Raw genomic sequence first — 23850 nt, 5'->3', positions numbered from 1 at the left:
ACCTCTTCTGAGTGCTGTTGTCCATTTTGAGATAATTAGCTGCCCTTCCTCCGCCCCGCTCCTCCTCGCTGCTTTTTAGCTGTATATTTTACCCTCCACTACAGACTCTACACTCCTCACCCTTCTGATTTTGCTGAAAGGGAATTTGGCACTTTGCCCATTGCTACCTCTGAACCCTCAGCAGATCCCCAATCCTTGCAGATATGGGGAGCGTATGACCTTCTTCGAGATCTTAGTACCTAGTCTGAGTGACCAAACAGTGTGAGCTGATGAGCAGGAGGAAGTTAACATTGTGTAAGCTCTAAATCCATCAGACATGCAGCTTACACAGCAGTTGTTGGGTCAGCAGGGAAGACAAGTATCATGGGTGGGGATGGGGGTACTTAGGAGAACCCATCACTTTATTATATTAACTGCCCTGCTTGAAGACAAATCTCAGAGGAGATATCCTTACATGGAAACCATTGACCACTGGATTATATTAACTACATTTTAAACAAATATGTCTTGACATTACCAGAAAATTCCATGGTAACCCTGTTGCTTCCTATGCCTTGCAAAACCATCAAAACTACACATTTTTTTTTTCACTCAGTGAAACTAATGGAAGCTGTAGGATGTGTTGCACATAAGAGAGCCATTTGTTTTTGTTATATCTAAAAGCCTTGTCCTTAAAACACCAACAAATTTAGGGGATCTAAAATGTCTCTTGGTTGGGTTTTAGTACAGGTCTGTGAGATCACAGAATATTATTGGAAACGCCAACATACAAAAGTAGCGTAAACATGCTAATATCTAAACTAGTACAGAGTGATAGAAAATAACTTTGAACATGAAGCTACAAAAAATAACACTAAAGCCCTCATTGGAGGAAATATGTAGTCTACCTCCTCTATCCTTCTCCTGCAAAACATTATCATTAGATTTTCATTATTTAATTTAAATCGATTATATGGGTATTTTCTCAATCTAGTCTAAGATCTATTTTTTAAAAGGGGCTTCTGTATGCTTACAGATGTATGCAAACCCTTTTTGATCCCCTTGATATTTTATTAACCAGGATGAGCTTTTGTATTTGTTTACTCTTCTGCTTTCTTGGTTAGCTCTCACGTCTGAACCTGGGAGGTGCTGCTAATATGGGAATGAATGATTTCCCAAACCAAACCCCCATTACCCCCCCCCCCCACCCCCCACCAATATATGTAGTATGTAGGCAACAATTTTTAGAAGGGCTGCGCAGGTCAGGGGCATGAAAAGGAAGTAATAATCTGTGTTGCCCACAAGCTTGTATTAGGTTTTTCACATCTTTATTATGTAAGTTTTTTTAGATTTTAAAATGATAAAAATTGTATTTCTTTTACGCTTATTAGAGGACATGTCTTTGCTTTAGATCCTCACTTACTGGGTAAAATTCCACCTGCAGAAATAGGACACTAGGTACAACTAAAAAACAAGACTACCAAGGGCAGCCCCTGCTGGTTGTCAGACCCCCCACATTCTAGAACAGAACCGTAAAATCCTTTTCTCATTGGAGGTGTATGAAAATGGGTAAAAGGATGTTGCAGTGAGTACAAAAAAATTATATTTTTGTATTTTTGACACCATGCAACAATGAAGATCACAACAAATGTGGCTTGGCTTAACGGGAAACTTTAATGATTCAGATCTGCTCAGCTGACAGCTAGAACCATGGATAGCCCAAAATAAGCAAAGTCCATGCTTTTAACTTGGGGGGGGCTTTGCTAAGCTAAAGAGTTTGACTATGTTCATTGCAAAGCTGTATTGTATTGTAACCTACTCTATAACCTACTCTATTCTATTGGAACCTACGGGGGGTTGCTGTATTTCATTGAACTGATCACATGCAATTCAACCTCAAAATTATTGTGTTGGGAAACGATGAGGGATTGAAAGGGGTTTTTTTTTTGTTTTTTTTTTATTATTTAAATTAATTAAATATTAAATTACAGAATTACTTATATGGCAATCATAATTGGGTAAGAAAGCTTGTCTGCTAAAGAATGTCAGACAATTTTTGTTTTTAGGTGTTAGATTGTGAAAGGGTAGGGTTAGAATTCGGTCTAGGTCTTCTTGCTATCTGTGTACCCACTAGTTTCAAGGGGAATTTGTCTCACTGGGCCAGAAAGTTAGGGGAAATTTGCCAGGCATGGATACAGACAGCAATAAAAACCCAACAGAGGTTCTGATTTTTTTCCTTGCTCTATCCAAATCAGACACACACACAGAAGAGTTTGTCTAGAGTCTCACTTTATTTTTTTTACAAGCAAATTAAAGATGCAAAGACCCTCATCAATGTATTTATTGTCCTTCAGCTCATGGGCATTTAACTAATATTTTTTTAGGAACAATTTACACATGTATCTGAATAGGTTTAATACTCCTGTGCAACAGTTCTGCTCCATACCATATCTCCTTCATGAGATCTTTCAATTAACAGTGAAACTCAGTATCATAATTAGCATAAAAGGAAATGGATCACAAACCTGACCAATTAATACCGAGCATATGATTAGAGATGCATGTGCAAATATTACCTCCAGTACCTCAGAAAAAAGAAAAAAAAATGATATATATATATATATATATATATATATATATATATATATATATATATATATATATATACACACCGTATTTATCGGCGTATAACACGCACCTCAAGTTTAGGAGGGAATTATGAGGAAAAAAATGTTTTAAGGAAAAAAACTTACATTTAAATGCCCATCAATGCAGCCTTGCACAGCGTCCATCTGCATGCTTGTCCAGTGTCATCAGCAGCCTTGGTGTCATTTGCAGCCTTGCAGTCAGCAGCCTTGGTATCATTTGCAGCCTTATCAGTTTCCATTTGCAGCCTTGCAGCTTTGCCAGTGCCGATCTGAAGCTTTTCTGTGTCCTTTTGCAGCCTTGCCCAGGCTGCAGTTAAACTGCTGTGACATGTCAGTGTCACTGCAGTTTGAAAATGGCGCGGCCATTTTCAAATCGCGGTCGGCGATCACTCTGCTCAGTCAGCGGGGGATCGGCGTATAACACGCGCCCGCGATTTTCCCCTGATTTTAAGGGGAAGAAAGTGCGTGTTATACGCCGATAAATACGATATATATATATATATATATATATATATATATATATATATATATATATATATATATATATATATATATATATATATATATATATATATATATTCTATAAAAGTTGAGATCCCACCTAACTCTTGAGCTTCCTTAAGGGTACTCCTATACTCAAATACTCTCTGAGCAGCATTGTTGATTGGAGTACTGTGCTGGGGGAGTGATGGACCTCTGGAGACCTTGACTCTTCTACATTCTGTGTGAGAGCAGCAGTCTGGCTCTCCAATGTGCTGCCGACACAGGGAAGCTTTTACAGTACAGTGCATACACACACAGGAAAAAAAATATATAAAAATGCCATGGTCTTTACTTGTTATGCAGCCTGACTGCATAACAAGTCAAAAGCGTGCGGCTCCAGATGAGCATTAAACCCACTACCGTTTCCGCTATTGCTCAGGGACTGTTGATGCGATCGCATTGCTGGGTTGCCAAGTAGTACACACCTGCTATATAAATTAGGAAGGTTTCCTACCAGCCATTCTAGATTTTAATTCATGGGAAATGTTAACAGGGGAGCTGGAACACAGAAAGGTGTTTGAGAACACCTAAATCTCCCAGGTGGACTGAAATAGAGTTGAATGTTCAGAGTGAGACCCCACTGTTATGGCTAACTTTCAAAACTTATAACAGTCTAGGTACAGTCTAAGCCCCCCAAGCTCCATCCATGGCTAAAACATCACTTTTCGGCAGATTGGCCCTTTAAAGTAAAACCTGAATTCCTGCTTCCGTTACAAAATACATGCCATCCTGCCAAAACTTTTGCAGGAGCTGGGATTTCAGTTTTCACATACAACACGATCTAAAGATTAAATTTGGTACAGCACATGGATGGATTAGAAGGTGGTGTTCAACTATTTTGGAAGAGACAGATGAAAAGGATCAGTTGGTGATGAGCATCTACCATTTCTTAAACCTGTATACTGAGGGTATATAGTAACGGTTACCCATGGTTTAAATGGAGCATGTTTCCAATATACCAGATCTCAGCCAATGCGGTATATATTTCTTGCCAGTATGAAGACATTTAAACTTAGGTCTGACACACAACTGCTCAACAATAAATTTTGATTGGTTGATTTAAAGCGCATTGTTCTAATTGTTGGGAAATAATGACTTTTGTTTTGAGCTTATTCTTGGCCTGTATCTCTGTGGGGGTTCGCAGATGGTCTTATAGGTTGACCATGCCCAGCAGATATCTCATCTCTGATAAAGAAAATTAGGAACCTTTTCCCCTTCATCTTGACAAGCTAAGTGTCCAGACCTAGCACAAATTCCCCATTTGAGGCATGGAACTTCTTTTTGTGGACACTTGTGCTTTGAGGGAATTCATCTAGATTATTTGGGATTTGCTAACATCTGTAAGCAGTTACAGAAATGGGACTGTATGCCATTTATGCTGTTGAAGACCATTAAGTGGGACGTTCACTTAATGGCCTGCCATTTCAAAGTAGAGAATCCGCCTTCAGAAAGGAGTGAATTCCTACATTTGGTGGCCATAGTCTGGCCAGAGTCTCCTGTGCTGCACATTCTACTCCATTGGAGTCACTTCAGCGGCACCTCTCATGTTGATGAGACCCAGTAGAACATAATCTTGTCCACAGGCCAGTGTTCTAGTTCAACAAAGGCCATGTGACGCTTTGTAAACCCCACAGATTACATTTTACAATGTTAACATGAAGCTCAACTCCAACCAAATCTTTTATTTTTGAACATTGGTGTAATTTTCTCTCGTTTCCTGTGTCATCACCAAGACAGACATTTAGCAAAATCTCACACCAGGTCCATTGGACTGCACTGAGTATCCTTTTATGGTTCAGTCCAATCCACCTGATGTAAACAGACCCTCGTTCAAAAAGGTTATAGTTCTTCAAAAAAGGGAACTACCAAGGACTCCCTACCATCGATATATGCAAATGTATAACAAAAACTTTTACCATCAATAGAGCCTGGTCCAGATATGCAAATAACAAAAATCACTATTATAACACAACAATATAACCATTCAGAGAAAAACACAATCCACAACTAAACCACTGGGAGATAATAGCATACTAGATATTGCAGTGAATGGCTTTCTATATATAATTATAGTGCACTATATTTGATCTAACTTTTATTCTTAATGACTTGCAGTAACCAGTAGCGAATTACGCACCTCAGTGGGTGAATGTATTGTATAAACAAATCTTGCATATAATTACCAAGCAGCCACACATATTAATATTTGTCATATTAGAATGAATGCATTGATATTCAATTCATTTATTCCATATAAAGTCTATTTTGTTCGATGAATTCTATGCCTATAGTGTTATCAACGTGCCATTTATTTATCCAAAGTTATTTCCACCTCATGTAAACCACAGCATGTTGTTCAACTTTGTCTCAAGCCTCCCACCTCAAGTACATTGGAAGAGTTCAGCATATCAGATGGTGTTGTGTAAGCATTCCACATGAGTGAGATTGGTATTATACCCTACTTGGGAGTGGATATGAGATTTCTATAACATAGTTAAATTATACTACATCATCTCTCTTGTTTCCCTTCATGAAACACAATGGGGTTGGGAACACAAAGCAAGGATTGTGGCTGGAACTAGCCCTTTACCCCTTCACACCAACAGTATGCCTTGATGCTGAGTGACTGCATCTTTGCATGCCAGATTGGAAATGTAGCTGTGCCGAGAGAGCTTGCCGACACCGTTACCGGCGGCCGACGGAAAGCACCAGATCACCACTTGCGATCGGGAGCTTTCCGATCATGCAACAGCCAATTGCAGCGGTCACATGATCATAAACCCCGCCCTGCCTCCCAGCATCTGAAACCCTTAAAGGGCCAGGAGGCACTGGAGTAAAGGGGTTAACGTTGTATTAGTAATGTTTGGTATTTGCATGGCCAGGCTCTGTAGGCGGTAAAGGGTTTTTTGTGTGTTTTTATTTATATGGCTTTTTTTCAGCGGGAACGCAGTTCCTGCACCTCCAGCACTGACTGTATGTAATGGTAACAGGTTCTGGGGTGTGCTTCAGGGTCTATTGATGCTGGCTGCTGAGAGATCTATTCTACCTGGAGGGGATCTATTTTTGCAGGGGGGTCTATTCTTACTGGTGGGGGACCTATTGTTGCTGGCGGTGGGTCTTATATCGCTGAGGGGTCAGTTATGGCTGGGAGAGATCTACTGTTGAGGGTTTGGACTGTTTTTGCTGGCTGCTGGAGAGTCTATTGATGCTGGCTTTGAGGAGATCTGTTGTTGCTGCCGGAGGATTTTGGGGGATCTATTGTTGATAGAGGGGGGCTTTATTGCTACTGGCTACTTATCACCACAAAATTATACTAGGTTCTGTATTCTCTAAAAGGGCAGTAATGGGAGGTAGGTAGAGGTGGAGAAAAGGGGCGACTCAGAAAGGGGGAGTTCCTGCACCTATTCTCTGAGGAAAAAAAAGCTCAACACACACACACACACACACACACACACGACGGAAAGTATTCAGACCCCCTTACATTTTTCACTCTTTGTTATATTGCAGCCATTTGCTAAAATCATTTAAGTTCATTTTTTCTCCTCATTAAAGGGGTTGTAAAGGTAAAAATTTTTTCACCTTAATGCATTCTATGCATTAAGGTGAAAAAACTTTTGACAGTACCGCCGCCCCAGCCCCCCCCCGTTTTACTTACCTGACGCCTCGAATCTTCGCTCCTCGTCCTCGTCAGCTTCATTGCAGCTCAGCCTGGTCGCTGATTGGCTGCAGTGGATGGATTGAAAGCAGCGCAGCCATTGGCTCGCGCTGCTGTCAATCACATCCGATGACGCGGCGCGCCGGGGGGCGGGGCCGAGTGATACAGCGAGCGGCTATAGCCGCCGGCTGTATCACGGGAGCGCGCCCGCAAGCACTCACCACCGTGCGAGGGAGCTCGCATGAAGGTGGTAAATGCTTGCGGGGAGGAGCTGAAACAGCCGCCGAGGGACCCCAGAAGACCAGGTTCGGGGCCACTCTGTGCAGAACGAGCTGCACAGTGAAGGTAAGTATAACATGTTTGTTATTTTAAAAAAAAAAAAAAAACATCTTTACAACCCCTTTAATGTACACACAGCACCCCATATTGACAGAAAAACACAGAATTGTTGACATTTTTGCAGATTTATTAAAAAAGAAAAACTGAAATATCACATGGTCTTAAGTATTCAGACCCTTTGCTCAGTATTTAGTAGAAGCACCCTTTTGGTCTAATACAGCCATGAGTTTTTTTGGGAAAGATGCAACAAGTTTTTCACACCTGGATTTGGGGATCCTCTGCCATTCCTCCCTGCAGATACTCTCCAGTTCTGTCAGGTTGGATGGTAAACGTTGGTGGACAGCAATTTTTAGGTCTCTCCAGAGATGCTCAATTGGGTTTAAATCAGGGCTCTGGCTGGGCCATTCAAGAACAGTCACGGAGTTGTTGTGAAGCCACTCCTTCGTTATTTTAGCTGTGTGCTTAGGGTCATTGTCTTGTTGGAAGGTAAACCTTCGGCCCAATCTGAGGTCCTGAGCACTCTGGAGAAGGTTTTCGTCCAGGATATCCCCGTACTTGGCCGCATTTATCTTTCCCTCGATTGCAACCAGTCGTCCTGTCCCTGCAGCTGAAAACCACCCCCACAGCAAGATGCTGCCACCACCATGCTTCACTGTTGGGACTGTATTGGACAGGTGATGAGCAGTGCCTGGTTTTCTCCACACATAACGCTTAGAATTAAGGCCAAAAAGTTCTATCTTTGTCTCATCAGACCAGAGAATCTTATTTCTCACCATCTTGGAGTCTTTTAGCAAACTCCATGTGGGCTTTCATGTGTCTTGCACTGAGGAGAGGATTCCGTTGAGCCACTCTGCCATAAAGCCCCGACTGGTGGAGGGCTGCAGTGATGGTTGACTTTCTACAACTTTCTCCCATCTCTCGACTGCATCTCTGGAGCTCAGCCACAGTGATCTTTGGGTTCTTCCTTACCTCTCTCACCGAGGCTCTTCTCCCCCGATAGCTCAGTTTGGCCGGACGGCCAGCTCTAGGAAGGGTTCTGGTCTTCCCAAACGTCTTCCATTTAAGGATTATGGAGGCCACTGTGCTCTTAGGAACCTTAAGTGCAGCAGAAATTTTTTTGTAACCTTGGCCAGATCTGTGCCTTGCCACAATTCTGTCTCTGAGCTCTTCAGGCAGTTCCTTTGACCTCATGATTCTCATTCGCTCTGACATGCACTGTAAGGTCTTGTTTAGACAGGTGTGTGGCTTTCCTAATCAAGTCCAATCAGTATAATCAAACACAGCTGGACTCAAATGAAGGTGTAGAACCATCTCAAGGATGATCAGAAGAAATGGACAGTACCTGAGTTAAATATGAGTGTCACAGCAAAGGCTCTGAATACTTAGGACCATGTGATATTTCAGTTTTTCTTTTTTAATAAATCTGCAAAAATGTCAACAATTATGTGTTTTTCTGTCAATATGGGGTGCTGTGTGTACATTAATGCGGAAAAAAATGAACTTATATGATTTTAGCAAATGGCTGCAATATAACAGAGTGAAAAATTTAAGGGGGTCTGAATACTTTCTGTCCCCACTTTGTGTGTGTGAAATAATTACTTTTCCTGGAGAAAATGCTGCTGCGGGCTTCCTACACTGCTGATTGCATGATCGAACGTTTTGGCCCTTTGCTAATCTTGAACTCTGATCCTCTCCTTGAACCTGTTATGTGATAATCTAGGCTTTTGGTTATGTAAACAGCAATACATACAGAATGCTGAGCCAAATTGTTTTCAGCCTTTTTGTTGTTTATCCACCTTAGGAAAGTCCACAGGAAATGCTTCTTATGCACGTATGGCATTTGCGCAAATGTTTTTTTGAGCAGATCATTTCCTTCTAGAACATAAGGATTGCATGGTGTCTGTCGTCCACAAAAAAAAGTTACTGTATGTTATTTGCACTGGATACACCCCCTGCACTGTTAACCTTTTAGATTGTCATATTTGTAGTAACTGATGTGAGTTGCTGCTTGCAATAGTCCTCCTCAGTCCTTGATTGTACAGCCCCCCCAGTTGGATACCTGTCAGTTTTCCTGTACCCTCTTCTGTATTCTCACAACCCTCGTGCACTTCGCCTGTTGTAATAGGTTTTCTGTTGGAACCTGTTCACACCTGCGCAGCTGTTCTGCCAATGCCGAATCAAAATGTGGGGAATACCTGCAGATGTTTTTCATGCTTCGCTAGTACTTTATACCTAGTACGAGCTGAGTTATGTTCACTGTTTTGTAGATTTCATGGAGTACATCCAGATACCCCAAGTTTTCCCATATATGTGTAAAAGCATGGCCACTTCTGAGGTTACGTTTAATATTGTTTTACCAAATGAGGGACAGTTAGGAAGCATGCTGTTTGCAAAGAAGCACATTATTGCTATTAGGAACGAATAGTGTAAGGACCCCTTAATTTAAGTGGTGTTTTGATGGGCTTTGTGTTTTTTTTCATTGACGCACACTTAAACAGAATATTGCCTTGCCCGTTCGAGTTTCAGTCCATTAAGGAGAACGTTGCAAGAACTGGTAGGGTTAAGGTTATTAGAATTATTAAAAATCTGTCTGCTGTTTAAAGAATGATCCTTCTTGATACAGCAGGCTTGTTCTAGGCCGCCCAGCATTAGGTTATGTGATCTGCAACAATTGTTGGATCGATCGATGCTCTGCTGACCTTGGCACCAACCTAAAACTCTGTTGTGACCAGGAACCCTATGCATGGCTGCCCTGGCATCAGGTCATGCACCCTAGAACCAAACTAATGCAAGAGCACTGCATGTTGTGGCAGATGGATTTCATTACCCCTATCCACCCTTCTTGATGCTCTATCATTGCCTACCAAAGCCATGTGTACACCACCTTAACCTTTGTTCTACGTAGAGGCAGGTACGTTCTTTGAAGGTTTCTGCATTTTGCAGTCTCCCATTCTCAGAACAGTGAACATAATTTTGTATATTTTAAATCATTGGCATCTTTATTTTTTGTTGGCTTAATGTTTGAGGAGATTGTTATACCCCCTCTAAACCGTAGCAGTTCAGTTGCAGTTTGTTTGGTGTGAACAGGCCTAAGGCTAAGAAATAACTTTTATCCTGTTCCTTGATGAACCCGTCTCTTCTGTACTGGTATTAGTCCCTCACTGAGGATAAATGTGTTGCAAACCAGTTATAACACCAATGTTTGGCTCTGTCCATATAGGCACCAAGACTAAGAGTGGAAGTTACAATGTGGGTTTTGTTGCAGGTGGAGGCTGGGCAGTATTCGGAGGTACAATCCTGAACAAATCATGCTGAGCGCTGCCGTGCGCAGGACAAGTCGAGACGTTCGGATAATGAAGGAAAAACTCATCTTTTCAGGTACTATTGTGCTTTTTTTAAAAAAAATGTAAGATGTGTTTCTGTCTGCCGGCATGTTAGAGAAAACTTCATAGTTGGTTTCATCTAGTATTAAAAGAATTTCTAAAGGCAATTAAAAAAAAACATTAAAAATAATAAATCTCTTATACTTACCTGCTCTGTGCAATAGTATTGCACAGAGCAGCCCTGAACCTCCTTGTCTGGGGTCCCCCCACCAGCACTGTCTGCTCCTTTTCTGTGTCTGCCTCTATAGTAAGTTGCTTGCTATGGGTGCAGACTCGCTCCTCAGCAATGCTGTGTGCATCCATACAGTACCAGGACAGGATTGTCCAGCTCCCAGGGCAAGGATCCAGAATTGCACCCCCTCCCCCACTATTAAAACATGCTGTAGATTGGGCTCCCATCCTGCGTCAATTTTTTGCCCATTTGCTTCACCCCGCCCAGAGCAACTGCCCCTCCTGCCTGCCCACCCCTTGTCCTGGCTCTGCATAAATACACTCACAGCATTTCACTGACAGCAGCAAGAGTCAATGGCTTCCTCAGTCCCTGTGAGTAGAGATGGAGGGGATAAAAGATTTGCAACCTGGCACAGTGCTGGATAGAGTGAGGACTCGGATAAGTATATATACAGGTGGGGGACCATAGCAAGTTGTAAAATGTTTTAGCTTTAGAACCACTTTAGCACTTCATAAGTAATATCGCATTGCTGCAAAGCTGAGGTACATGTGATCTTACTCTCCACATAGGATGCATATACTTAGTATGGTTGCTCCTTTGTAAAAGGAGTGCATTTTTAGGGTGTACATAGTGTTTTAAAGCTCTTGTTTACTACCATTATACACTAAAATGCCAAAAAGCTCTCACCTTAACATAACACCTACAGTCATTAAATACACCCCATGGAAGTTGTTGACTTTTTCGACATGTTTGAACTTGAACTTCAGTCCACTCTCTGCTGAAAACGGGTCACAGGAGTGCAAAACAAATTGCACTTCTGTGACCCATAGGAGAAGCCCAGCCAAACAAGCGTAGGCTGGACTTCTCCTTTTTAAGCAGCCTCAAACCATAACATCCCCACCATTATGCGTGATAGCTGTTTTGAGGTTCTCCTGACATGCTTTTTCTCTTTTTGCGACAAACAAGTCCACTGTTACTTTGATCAAACCACTCTGGTTGACCGGTCTTCAGCATATTGTTCCTGAAGGCCTGGTATTTGCCTATATGTTCAATGACAAACTACTCTTGCTCTAATGTTCTTTTTGGACATCAAAGATTTTCTTAAAACTCTTCACATGCAGGTCAAATTGGTGCAATCTCTTTGATTGTAGATGCATGCACTTCAACCTTGACTGCTGCAAGAGTATTGTGAACACCCGAAGATGACATTTCAGGGTTCTTGGAGACCTCTTTTAGCATCAACCAGTCAGCTTCTGAGCTGAATTTGCTGAGTCGAACAGTCCTTACTAAATTAGCAGTTGTTTGCAATCTACACTACTTGATATATTATTTTCCCTACAGTGAAATGATCGCTTTCAAATAACTTAGTGATCTTTTTTAAATCATTTGCCAAACTCAAAACAATTCATGACTTTCTTTCTGAGGGCCTTGAAGAGCTCCATTGATCTTGACACGAAGACACAAGACATGTCAATAGCAAAAAGAAAGCCAGACCCTAGATATGAGGTTTAAAAAAGACAGTCCCAACTGCATACTCCCTAAACAGGTTCTAATCATTGGCACATAATCTGAAACACCCAATTCCATGGACTTGAAGTGGGGTCTACGTATTTTTCCACATGACAAATATGAATTTTCATTGATTTAGACCATGGAAATAAATATATTGTACAATGCCAATTTTTATGTGTCATTTGTACAGATCTATTACCTTTTATCTGTTGGCACCATTTAAATCAAGATCCAATGATTACCTATTTGAAACATTGAAACATTTTTTCATAGTGTTTACTTTTTTACATGACCAAATATGAGCTTGTTGTACGTTATTAATTTTAAAGCCATGGATATCAATATAGAGCTGCCCACCTTCCTCCACCTTCTTTTGTGGCTAGAACAGCCTTCACTCTTCTGGAAATGCTTTCCACAAGATTTTGGCGTGTCTGTGAAAAATTTGTGCTCATTCGGCCAAAAAAAAAAAAAAATGTAAGATAAGGTGCTGATGTTGGATCAGAAAATATCGGGCTCATAACTGGCGTTTCACTGCATTCCAAAGATGGATATTAGGTTTGAGGTCCTTCCACATCATTCCAGTTCCCCCAAATCATGGCATTCTTCCCATTGATATTCGGTTTGAGATTCCTCTACACCATTCCAGTTTCTCCAAAGCATGGCATTACACCTGAAATCCAATCCTACGTCTCGGGAGTTTTTTTTTTTTTTTTTATCTTGAATAGTGACTAGCTATATGGATGGGTCTAAACTTTTGACAGTAGTGGTCACAAAACATGAAGGTGTGCATTGTTTATCATATTTGGTAACACAAGTTTAATGTGGGACTCCAATCACTTTGTTCATCTTAATTTTACAGTACAGGACACATGACTTGTATTCATGGACCATGGGTTGTACACAGGCAACCTTCAGGCGATTGGTCAATGACAAAAAACTTACTGGAGCAGGTCCTTTTGTACACTCATAAAACTCTACCTGTGAGACTCCATTTTATTTGTTTTTTTAGGTGATGGACCTATTCTTTTCTGGAGAAGTATTTTTTAAGCCATTCTTTTTTTTTTTTTTTCTTCTGACAATTCTGGATGATCTGATGACTTATTGCCCTGGGCTCTCTAACAGTTTGCTGATTGGTAACCATTGGTGTGTACCTTAGGAACTGCTTCAGGCCCTGGATCACTGCATTAGGTGCTCAGCTTGTAGTTATCCGCAGGGTGATACAGCAACAGTCATTGCCTGAATTGTAGCGGTTCCTTTATCTGGACATGCTAAACTCCATCCAGTCCCTACTTCATTCCATGAGTATTGCACCGCTGATGCCCTCACTTAACACTGGCGGATCACAGGCATAAGGATGGTGGGACAACAGAGCTGAAAAACGTGTGTTCTGCAGATGGCCTACAGGAAACTGAAAACGCCATTCATGGTGAAATCTGTTCCCTTGTTCTAGAGCATGGCTGTCCAAACTTTTTTCGAAGAGTGCCAGATTTGATGAAGTGAACATGCGTGAGGCCGACCATTTTGCCTGACATTCGTTAAACCATTAAAATTCGGTCTAAGTGTGTTCGTCTGAGCACTAATACACTGCCCAACAAGAATTCTCTTGCCTTTATGGCTGTGTGTGGTGAAGAGATGAGCTCGGGCGTGTTATTTGGATATACTGTATTTATTGGCTTATAACACGCACCTTGACTTTAAAAGCGAAGTTTCAGGAAAAAATCTTAAATTTTAAATAAAGAACTGTGAAGCAAAATAAGGGTCAGTGCCCATCTGCAGCCTCTCAAGTGCCATAAATGCAGCACTCATATTGACATGAATGCAGCTCCACCATTGCCATGAATGCAGCACCCACATTGACATAAATGCAGCACCCCCGTTGCCATGAATGCAGCGCCCCCCCCCGTTGCCATGAATGCAGCCCCCCCCCCCCGTTGCCATGAATGCAGCCCCCCCGTTGCCATGAATGCAGCGCCCCCCCCGTTGCCATGAATGCAGCGCCCCCCCCGTTGCCATGAATGCAGCGCCCCCCCCCCCGTTGCCATGAATGCAGCGCCCCCCCCCGTTGCCATGAATGCAGCGCCCCCCCCCGTTGCCATGAATGCAGCGCCCCCCCCCCCCGTTGCCATGAATGCAGCGCCCCCCCCCCCGTTGCCATGAATGCAGCGCCCCCCCCCCGTTGCCATGAATGCAGCGCCCCCCCCCCCCGTTGCCATGAATGCAGCGCCCCCCCCCCCCGTTGCCATGAATGCAGCGCCCCCCCCCCGTTGCCATGAATGCAGCGCCCCCCCCCCCGTTGCCATGAATGCAGCGCCCCCCCCCGTTGCCATGAATGCAGCGCCCCCCCCCCCGTTGCCATGAATGCAGCGCCCCCCCCCCCCGTTGCCATGAATGCAGCGCCCCCCCCCGTTGCCATGAATGCAGCGCCCCCCCCCCGTTGCCATGAATGCAGCGCCCCCCCCCCCGTTGCCATGAATGCAGCGCCCCCCCCCCCCGTTGCCATGAAAGCAGCGCCCCCCCCCGTTGCCATGAATGCAGCGCCCCCCCCCCCGTTGCCATGAATGCAGCGCCCCCCCCGTTGCCATGAATGCAGCGCCCCCCCCCCCGTTGCCATGAATGCAGCGCCCCCCCCCCCCCGTTGCCATGAATGCAGCACCCCCCCCCCCCATTGCCATGAATGCAGCACCCCCCCCCTGTTGCCATGAATGCAGCACCCCCCCCTCGGTGCCATGAATGCAGCACCCCCCCCCCTCGGTGCCATGAATGCAGCACCCCCCCCCTCGGTGCCATGAATGCAGCACCCCCCCCCCTCGTTGCCATGAATGCAGCACCCCCCCCCTCGTTGCCATGAATGCAGCACCCCCCCCTCGTTGCCATGAATGCAGCACCCCCCCCTCGTTGCCATGAATGCAGCACCCCCCCCCCCGTTGCCATGAATGCAGCACCCCCCGTTGCCATGAATGCTGGTGTATCTTCCCCGATCGCCCCCTCCCCTTTCTCCTGTCAGCTGAATGGGAGAAGAGAGAGCAGCTCCAATCTAGTTTGCCGCAACGCCGCCCACCTTCCCGTCTGCTTTCCCCATTGGCCACAGCAGAGAAGACACTAGGGCAGTGATGGCGAACCTTGGCACCCCAGATGTTTTGGAACTACATTTCCCATGGTGCCCATGCACTCTGCAGTGTAGTTGAGCTTCATGGGAAATGTAGTTCCAAAACATCTGGGGTGCCAAGGTTCGCCATCACTGCACTAGGGGATGCATCATGGGAACTGTAGTCCCAGAAGTTTGGCAGCCCCAATGTGTCCACAGAAATCTCAGGCTTCGGGTTCCGGTGGTGGCATCATCTGCCTGCCATCTTCAGACTGCAAGCTGTCACCCGAGCCTCTCTAATCATTGCCGAATGTCAGCTGCTCTGCCCGCCTCCCATCCAGAAGTCTGTGGCTGGGAAAGGGTACACAGTGCTCTCTGTGGCTCCCTTTGTTGATTCTGTTAATATCTCACTTACACAAATGCTGTGAGTGAGATATTGAGACCGACTTCATAGTGAACAGCGCAGGGTGCTGGAGAGGCCAATTATTTTTGCCCCGCCTCCTTGTAATGCAGCCAATCCCTGCTGTGCCTGTGCCAGCAGCTCCACCCCTGATGTAGACACGCACAGACATCCTTGTGCTGGAAGTATGGAAGGTGTGTGTGCTGTGCAGTAGGCGGGAAATTGGAGGGGAGACACACACACCTACAAAATTGGTGACTGACTCCAGTATCCAAATACCCCTCACCTTTACAATTGCATGTCCCTCCCTCGTCTCCGCTGTTCTGTTTGCAAACCAGTGGGTTCCACTCTTTTGAAACGCAATCCACACATGGATTGTTTTTGAGAGGTATTTGACAGGCAATAAGGCGGCCCTCACCACCTGTTTTACCCCCTCTAAATGCTGCATCACCCGCACCACAAGCATGTGCATTGCACAAGGTTTTGAGGAAGATTCAGCACGGACCCTTTTATTTGAATGGGTTGCATTTGGTGAGCAGTAATGCCCTCCAAATGCAACTGGTGATGTAATACTTGTATAACTCAATATAATTCTTGCTGCTTGTCATGAAGAGAAGCATTGTGGTTGCAGCATGTGCACAAGCCCAGCTAAGGGTTTTCTGGTGTGAATATACCTTTGCCACCCACCCGCACAATTTTTTTTGAGCTTGGGCGACACAGGCATGCCAGACAACATACCCGTAAGTTGCTACTTGTTTTCTGGGTTTCTGGGGCACACGCATGCCCCCACCAACCCATGCTGTGATTGGAGACAACACGAGTTAATTGACAGGTTTCAGCCAATGGTTTTGTCAGGAACCTGCTGATCAGCCGTGTCCAATCACAGCACAGAGTCCTGCGTTTACAAACACACACAGGACTCTGTACACAGAACAATGATCTGGCTGTTTCTTCTCCAGGGGGGGAAGCAGGGGGAAAAAACAACCAGATCTGTAAGTAAAAACAACACACATTGTCTTGATGGGAACATAGTTAACCCCTTCCCAGCCAGTGTCAGTTCAGTGTACAGTATTAAATCTGAAAACTGTAGTAGTCAGATTTAATACTGTACAGTAGTACCCCCCCCCCCCCCCCCGTGAGGGTCAGTTAGCACCAGAGTAGCTGTGTAAATTCCAGTATATATCCCATAATTTGTAGACGCTATAACCTTCACACAAACCAATCAATATACACTTTATGGGATTTTAGATTATTATTATTTTTTGTTTTTGTTTTATAACAGTATAACAAAATCCAATTTCTTGTAGGGGGTCCCCGTGCAATACTTTGCCCAGGGGCCCATATTGCTATTAAGATGGCCCTGACTGTGGACACATTCGTTAATGCAATGTGCACTAGTCTGTGGAACAGCACCTGACTTCACAGCCAAAACAGATTTCTCTGCGCATGAAAATTCCGGTTTAAGGACCCCTTAGTCACACTCCTTGTCTGCCAATGTTCAAAAGCTGATCCAATTCCTTCAAACCTTTTGGCTGGATAATTAACTTTCCAAAGATTGCTCTCCAGCTCGCACACTTTCCAGAGCACCTGGGTCTAATCTTGGATACAGCCCAAGCTAGAATCTTCTTTCATCAGGAGAAAGTTGATTCCAAAGGTCCCATGTGTGGATCCTAAGGGCCGCCACCTGGTCCTCTGTTCCAGTGGTGGTGTTGCCTACCCCTCAGTTTATTGCTTTGGGACATCCCATGGCCTATGAATGAAAGTCCTGTATTGTATAATTAAGATGATTGGAACTTTGCATGTAAATTACTTAACTTGACGTATGGGACACAGCCCCCTTGCCTCTACATTTTGATCACCCCCTATTGCTGGATGAAAAAACCAGGAGCCTCACAGAGGCGGTGTTATATGCATGTGCAGTAGTGACAACCCTAGCAAGTTTTTTTGCCGGTGTTACTTGGAGGTGGCCTGCATATAACTCAGAGTCTATGAATACAAGTGCTGTACGCTAAGATAAGGAATTCACAGGCAAGTCAACATTGCAATATTTTTTGTTTTTTGTGTGTGAAATTAGGCCTTATTTTCTGGTTAACTCTTAAAAGCGAAGAAAGAAGAAAGGTTTTGTTCACTATACAGTATCCATTAAAAACCACTAGCTTCTATCTTTCAGTGGCCTATTTTCAGTAAAGTAAATTATGATTGGATGATCCGTCTCAATGGTCTTTATCCTGGCAGTATTTATTAAATAAGCCCATTACCATTTATTCTAATTACTTTACAGCCATGCACATGCACATGTACAGTTGTGCTCGTAACTTTACATACCCTGGCAGAATTTGATTTCTTGGCCATTTTTCAGAGAATATAAATAACAAAAAAAACTTTTCTTTCACTCATGGTTAGTGTTTGGCTGAAGCCATTTATTATCAATCAACTGTGTTTACTCTTTTTAAATACTAATCACAACAGAAACTACCCAAATGACCCTGATTAAAAGTTTACATGCCCCAGTTCTTAATACTGTGTATTTCCCCCTTTAACATCAATGACGGCTTGAAGTTTTTTGTGGTATTTGTGGATGAGGCTCTTTATCTTCTCAGATGGTAAAGCTGCCCATTCCTCTTGGCAAAAAGCCTCCAGTTCCTGTAAATTCTTGGGCTGTCTTGTATGAACTGCACGTTTGAGATCTCCCCAGAGTGGCTCAATGATATTGAGGTCAGAAGACTGAGATGGCCCCTGCAGAACCTTCACTTTATTCTGCTTTAGCCAATGACAGGTCGACTTGGCCTTGTGTTTTGGATCATTGTCATGTTGGAATGTCCAAGTACGTCCCATGCGCAGCTTCCTGGCTGATGAATGCAAATGTTCCTCCAGTATTCTTTGATAACCTACTGCATTCATCTTGCCATCAATTTTGACCAAATTTCCTGTGCCTTTGTAGCTCACACATCCCTAAAATATCAGCGATCCACCTCCGTACCTTTCAGAGAGCCTTGTTGACTCCTCCCCAAATGTAGAGTTTATGGTTTTGGCCAAAAGCTAAATTTTGGTCTTATTGCTCCAAATAACTGTGCCAGAAGGTTTGAGGCTTGTCTCTGTGCTGTTTGGCGTATTGTAAGCGGGATGCTTTGTGGCATTTGCGTAGTAATGACTTTCTTCTGGCGACTCGACCATGTAGCCCATCTTTCTTCAAGTGCCTCCTTATTGTGCATCTTGAAACAGCCACACCATATGTTTTTAGAGAGTCCTGTATTTCACCTGAAGTTATTTGTGGGTTTTTCTTTGCATCCCAAACAATTTTCCTGGCAGTTGTGGCTGAAATTTTAGTTGGTCTACCTGACCGTGGTTTGGTTTCAACAGAACCCCTCATTTTCCACTTCTTGATTAGAGTTTGAACATTGCTGATTGGCATTCTCAATTCCTTGGATATCTTTTTATATCCCTTTCCTGTTTTATACAGTTCAACTACCTTTTCTCGCAGATTGTTTGACAATTCTTTTGCTTTCCCCATGACTCAGAATCCAGAAACATCAATGCAGCACTGGATGAAAGATGCAAGGGTCTGTCAGGAGTCAGAAAATCATTGACCTTTTATACACACACACTAATTACAAGCAAACAGATCACAGGTGTGGATGGTTATCTTTTTAAGCCATTCAAACCCCTTTGTGTCAACTTGTGTGCATGTTGTCAGGCCAAAATCACCAGGGTATGTAAACTTTTGATCAGGGTCATTTTGGTAGTTTCTGTTGCCATTATGATGTAAAAAGAATAAAAACAGTTGATTGGCTTCAGCCAAACACTAACCATGAGTGAAAACTGTTTGTTATTCATATTCTTTGAAAAATGGCCAAGAAATCATAAATTCTGCTGGGGTATGTAAACTTATGAGCACAACTGTATGTATGCGACCACTCTCCCTTCTCTGCATATCGTAATAGCCAGGGATTGGGCCGTGCACCTGTGACCCCTATTTCGACTCCCAGTAGTCTTAAAGTAGGGCGAAAGTAAACAAAAGTTTTAGAAGGCAAGATTATTTTCATATTATGAGATTTTATTTAGAGGTTTAGAAACTTTAGGAAATATTTTTTTCTAGATTACATTTTTTTTTTTTCTTAAGAAGTACTTACTCTGTTTTCATTCTGCGTTAATAAAGTGCCAGCATATTCTACAGAACTGTGCAAAACACAGTCAGAGCAGCCCCAAATTGCCAATACTCACACAGACCCGGAGGTGACAGGTAAGGGTGTCCGTCACAGCAGATACCTTGTTCTCAATGTTTATAGAAGATTAAGAAAACTGTAGCTTTAAATCTTCATTTTAAACCATGATTTTTCCAATCCAACTAAAAATTTATGTGAAAATGAACATAATTTTTTCTTCAAGTGAATTCATTTCGGCAATCTGATGAATCCATTGGCTGGGCTTCTGGGATAATTCCTATCTGAGCAATTTTGTACTTCATGTTTCCTAGGTTCAGTGTCTGGGAGGTTTTTATGTATGATGAATGCCTCTGGTAGTGTGGACCTTCTGTGTTAACAGTGGGGGGGTAGCAAGGGATTCCCTATGGGATAAAGTCGGATCTTCCTGCATGGAGGATTGCGTTTCACCATGTGGTGCTGCCTGATGGGGCACATCGCCTTCCCTTTTCCTTTCAATATTGAATTGTATTTGGAGCTGAAGTAGTATGTATAGACACGTAAAGATGTCACATAATGCTGTCAGCAGAATGACTTCTACTTTCTATGGCTTGTGCTGCAAGGCAAGATGGAAAATGTAGTTGTAACCCCTGTTAGTAGTTTGGTGGGTGATGCTTTTCTTTTTGGCTGCATCACTGAAGTATAAAGCTGAAGAGCCATCGTGACCATTTTATACAATGTTTGAGACAGTCGGGTTTTAATGCTTACATGTAGTTGATGCCACAGTATCATTGGGTCACTATACTGTTGCCTATTCTAACCTCACTTGGCCGACCAAAACATGTGGGCCACCTCGGTGTGAATGAGAAAGGTAAATGTGTACCGAGGTGTGTTGCCTCTGATGTAGGTCATGCCTCATTGGAGTTTTCCACTTTTTCAGTGATGGCGGAAAATCCCTTGAAGAAACATGTCTTTTACTCCAAATCATAATTGTGTTAGTCAATGAAAAGAAGATCTTTAACCATTTTGAAATTATGTAATTGGATGAGACCAATGATTTTGATTTAGATTTAGGATACTCGGAGTAAGCCATATTGTGCTGAACTAAGGTTTAATGTAGCAACTCACTGGAGACCAGTGATGTCATTGCAAATGCATCTTAATCGATTGCCACAGACCAGTGACACCACTGCAAATGCATCCTTTTCCCCCACTAGAGATCAGTGACATCACTATAAATCCAGCCTAGCCATTTATTAAGGACAAGTGACCTCACTGATGATGCAGCCTGTCCATTCGCTGGATACCAGCGTCATCAGCCTATCTATGTACTAGACACTGGTGACATCACTTTGAATACAGTCCTTTTTTTTTTTTCCCCACATGATGCTGGTGACATTACACACTGAAGCCTATTCATTCACTAGAGACTGGTGATATCTGAGATTGAAGCCTGTCCATTCACTGAACCAGCCTTTCTCAACTTTTTTTTGCTCCAGAGGAACCCTTGAAATAATGTTCAGGTCTTGGTGGGCCCAGCTAAAACCAGTTGGTAGTCAAAAGTAGAAAAACGCCCCTTACATTGGCGGTCAGTCATAAGAATGCCCAACTTAGAGTGGTCATTACTGTTATGAAGCTGACTGGAATTGGCATTGGATCCAGAGCCAGGTATACACCATTAATTGGGAGGTAATCGGTCACAGCTCAAGGAACCCCTAGCAACCTCTGCAGGAACTCTGGTTGAGAATAGCTGCACTACACATTGGTGATATTAGAGTCTGTTGATATTACTGCAGATACAGCCTATTCATTCACTTGAGACCACATGATATCACTGAGAATGCAGTTGATCCGTTCACTAGAGGCCAGTGCTCCATAATGTAGCCTGTCCATTCATCGGTGATCTAGTACTCTAGTGGATGGATTGATGGCTACAGAAGTTTGTTTTTTTTTCTTTAAAAAGCAGGCTGTGCTTATGGGTGAACCATTTGGCTTACAATATGGCTACCTCCTGTGGCAGGTTCATGTATTTCTTACTATTTCATTCTTTCACATTCCTTTAGAAATCAACAACATTGACACAGCTGAAGAGCTCTCCTTGTGTTCAGATAATCGCTACGACGGTTTTGCCAATGACGCCATCACTCCAACCACAGATTCAAGGACCAGCTCCAGCTAGGAGGTGGTAATTGACCGAACCCAACAAATCCTCTGCAGTTTAAAGAACCTCTGCTGACGTCTACTTTTTCCAAGACAGGGACATTTTGTGGGACTACTACTATTCCAGGATATTTTGTTTATTTTTGCAATTTATTTTTTTCTGTTGTTGTTGTATAATCTTGGACTGTGAGGTTGTATATATGTAGAAAATAATCCTGATCCTTTTTTTTTTTTTTTGCCCTTTTGTGTATTTTTGTGAGTAGAACACAAGCAAGTCCTTGTGTAAATTGTTGACTGAGCCGCAAGAATGTTGAAAGTGCAGCCTGGTATAGACTTGTGTTCTTCTAATTATCTGTGGTCTCCTCTGCTGCTCTTTAAAGTTACACAGTCTGGTGTAGATGACCTTCCTTTTTTTTTTTTTTTTATTCCTTGTCTATTGTTTTAAAGAGAGCCTGTAATGACTGGGCAAATGCAAACACTTAAATATTCAGTCTTAAAGCTCAACTGAAGTTGCAAAAATAGATCTATACTCAGATGAGTTGCTCCAGTTGGGGCTTGTTTGCACCATAGCACATGTGTTAATGCACTGGTATGCATTTCTAAGTTGCACTGCAATACGTTTTTTTTTTTTAAGCCATTTTTTCCCTTTTTTTTTTTTTTTTTTTTGTTTTAAACCATATGGTATTACTTTATAGTATTATTGCGTAAAATTATTATTTTGTAAAAATGCAAAATGTATATATTTTTTCTTTTCCTGCATACACCGGTGCACATTGCCTTGTTCCTGTCCTGGGATGGTCAATGTCGCTGGTGTAAATGAGCCCATGTAGAAGATGTTCAGTGTGTCTAATTATGACTGTAGCATCCACTAGATACCAAAGTTGATCCCAGCAAACTCCTTAACTGGTCTGGTCTAACCGACCCCCACTCTTCCTCTGCAGGGAAGAAGCTTTAGCTAAGGGGTGTGGCTGTTACTCAGCTCTGTCAGCATAGGAGACTACAGTGGGAGCAAAAAAAAGCAGCATTTTAACCCAAGAATGGGGAGTGAGTCACAATAACGGTGTTGGGCCAGCTCCTTCATTCTAAAACTTGACAATGTGCTATATTGTCTTACTCAGATTTTTGCGTCTCAGGCCAGGAAGGCAGGGGTGTGGGGGGGACTAATTGAATGTTTTACTAACTTTTAAGACTGAGTACCCACATTCTTGCATTATCCCATGCGTAACTGGCTGTCTTTAAAGCATAGATTCACTTTTTCTCTGGCAACTCTCCAGGGTTGGATATAAAAAAAAAAAGTTCCACTTTTGAAAAACATCCCTTTTAAATCCTATGGAAAAATAAAAACAATCTTTTTTTGAACAAATGTGATATTATAATGTGGGATGGTAAAATAGACTTCCTATTCAGGAAGTGCTCATTACCTGTGGTGTTCAGGTTGTTGAAATGTCATAGCCACCTGCTTTCTGAGTTGGAAAAGTCAGATATCTTTTCATGCCAAAATATTTAGCAAAAGACACCTTTACAAACATGCAGTCATTCTTCTATCATTTTGCATGGGGAGAAAAATGGCTATCAATACAATAATTTAGGCTTCGTTTACATGGGTGCTGGGAACTGTGCACTGTCAGTAGTCTGTTTACATCTCTCTAGCAAGGAGGTACTGCAGATAGGCAGCTCATTCAAATGTATGAGGATGCAGCAGCTGCCCAGCCATGTTTCCTAACCTGACAAGGGTGTGGGTGGCCCCAAATCCAGGCAGCGTGTGTTCAGGGCCACTCATACACACACCTGTCACAGTAGGATGGACCAATACATCCTCATAGACTTGAATAAGC

General features: G+C 42.9%; 1 protein-coding gene across 4 annotated transcripts in view; it reads left to right on the top strand.

Moving 5' to 3' along the window:
• The window catches only part of GDPD5 (glycerophosphodiester phosphodiesterase domain containing 5), a gene marked incomplete at its 5' end in the record, with an annotated part of 273877 nt that extends 250499 nt beyond the window's left edge, over positions 1-23378 (top strand). For 2 of the 4 annotated variants that reach the window (XM_073612888.1, XM_073612887.1), the window contains 3 exon segments: positions 10430-10542; positions 19873-19956; positions 21919-23378. In XM_073612888.1, coding sequence (XP_073468989.1) covers positions 10430-10542; positions 19873-19956; positions 21919-22034 — 313 coding nt within the window. In that variant the 3' untranslated portion in view covers positions 22035-23378. 4 annotated transcript variants of the gene reach the window in all.
• Positions 23379-23850: the final 472 nt, after the last annotated feature.

The sequence above is a fragment of the Aquarana catesbeiana genome, linkage group LG02, assembly GCF_042186555.1.
Source record: "Aquarana catesbeiana isolate 2022-GZ linkage group LG02, ASM4218655v1, whole genome shotgun sequence".
Lineage (NCBI taxonomy): Eukaryota > Metazoa > Chordata > Amphibia > Anura > Ranidae > Aquarana > Aquarana catesbeiana.
The sequence above is the reverse complement of the archived record's forward strand: the minus strand, read 5'-3'. Positions and strand labels throughout refer to the sequence as shown.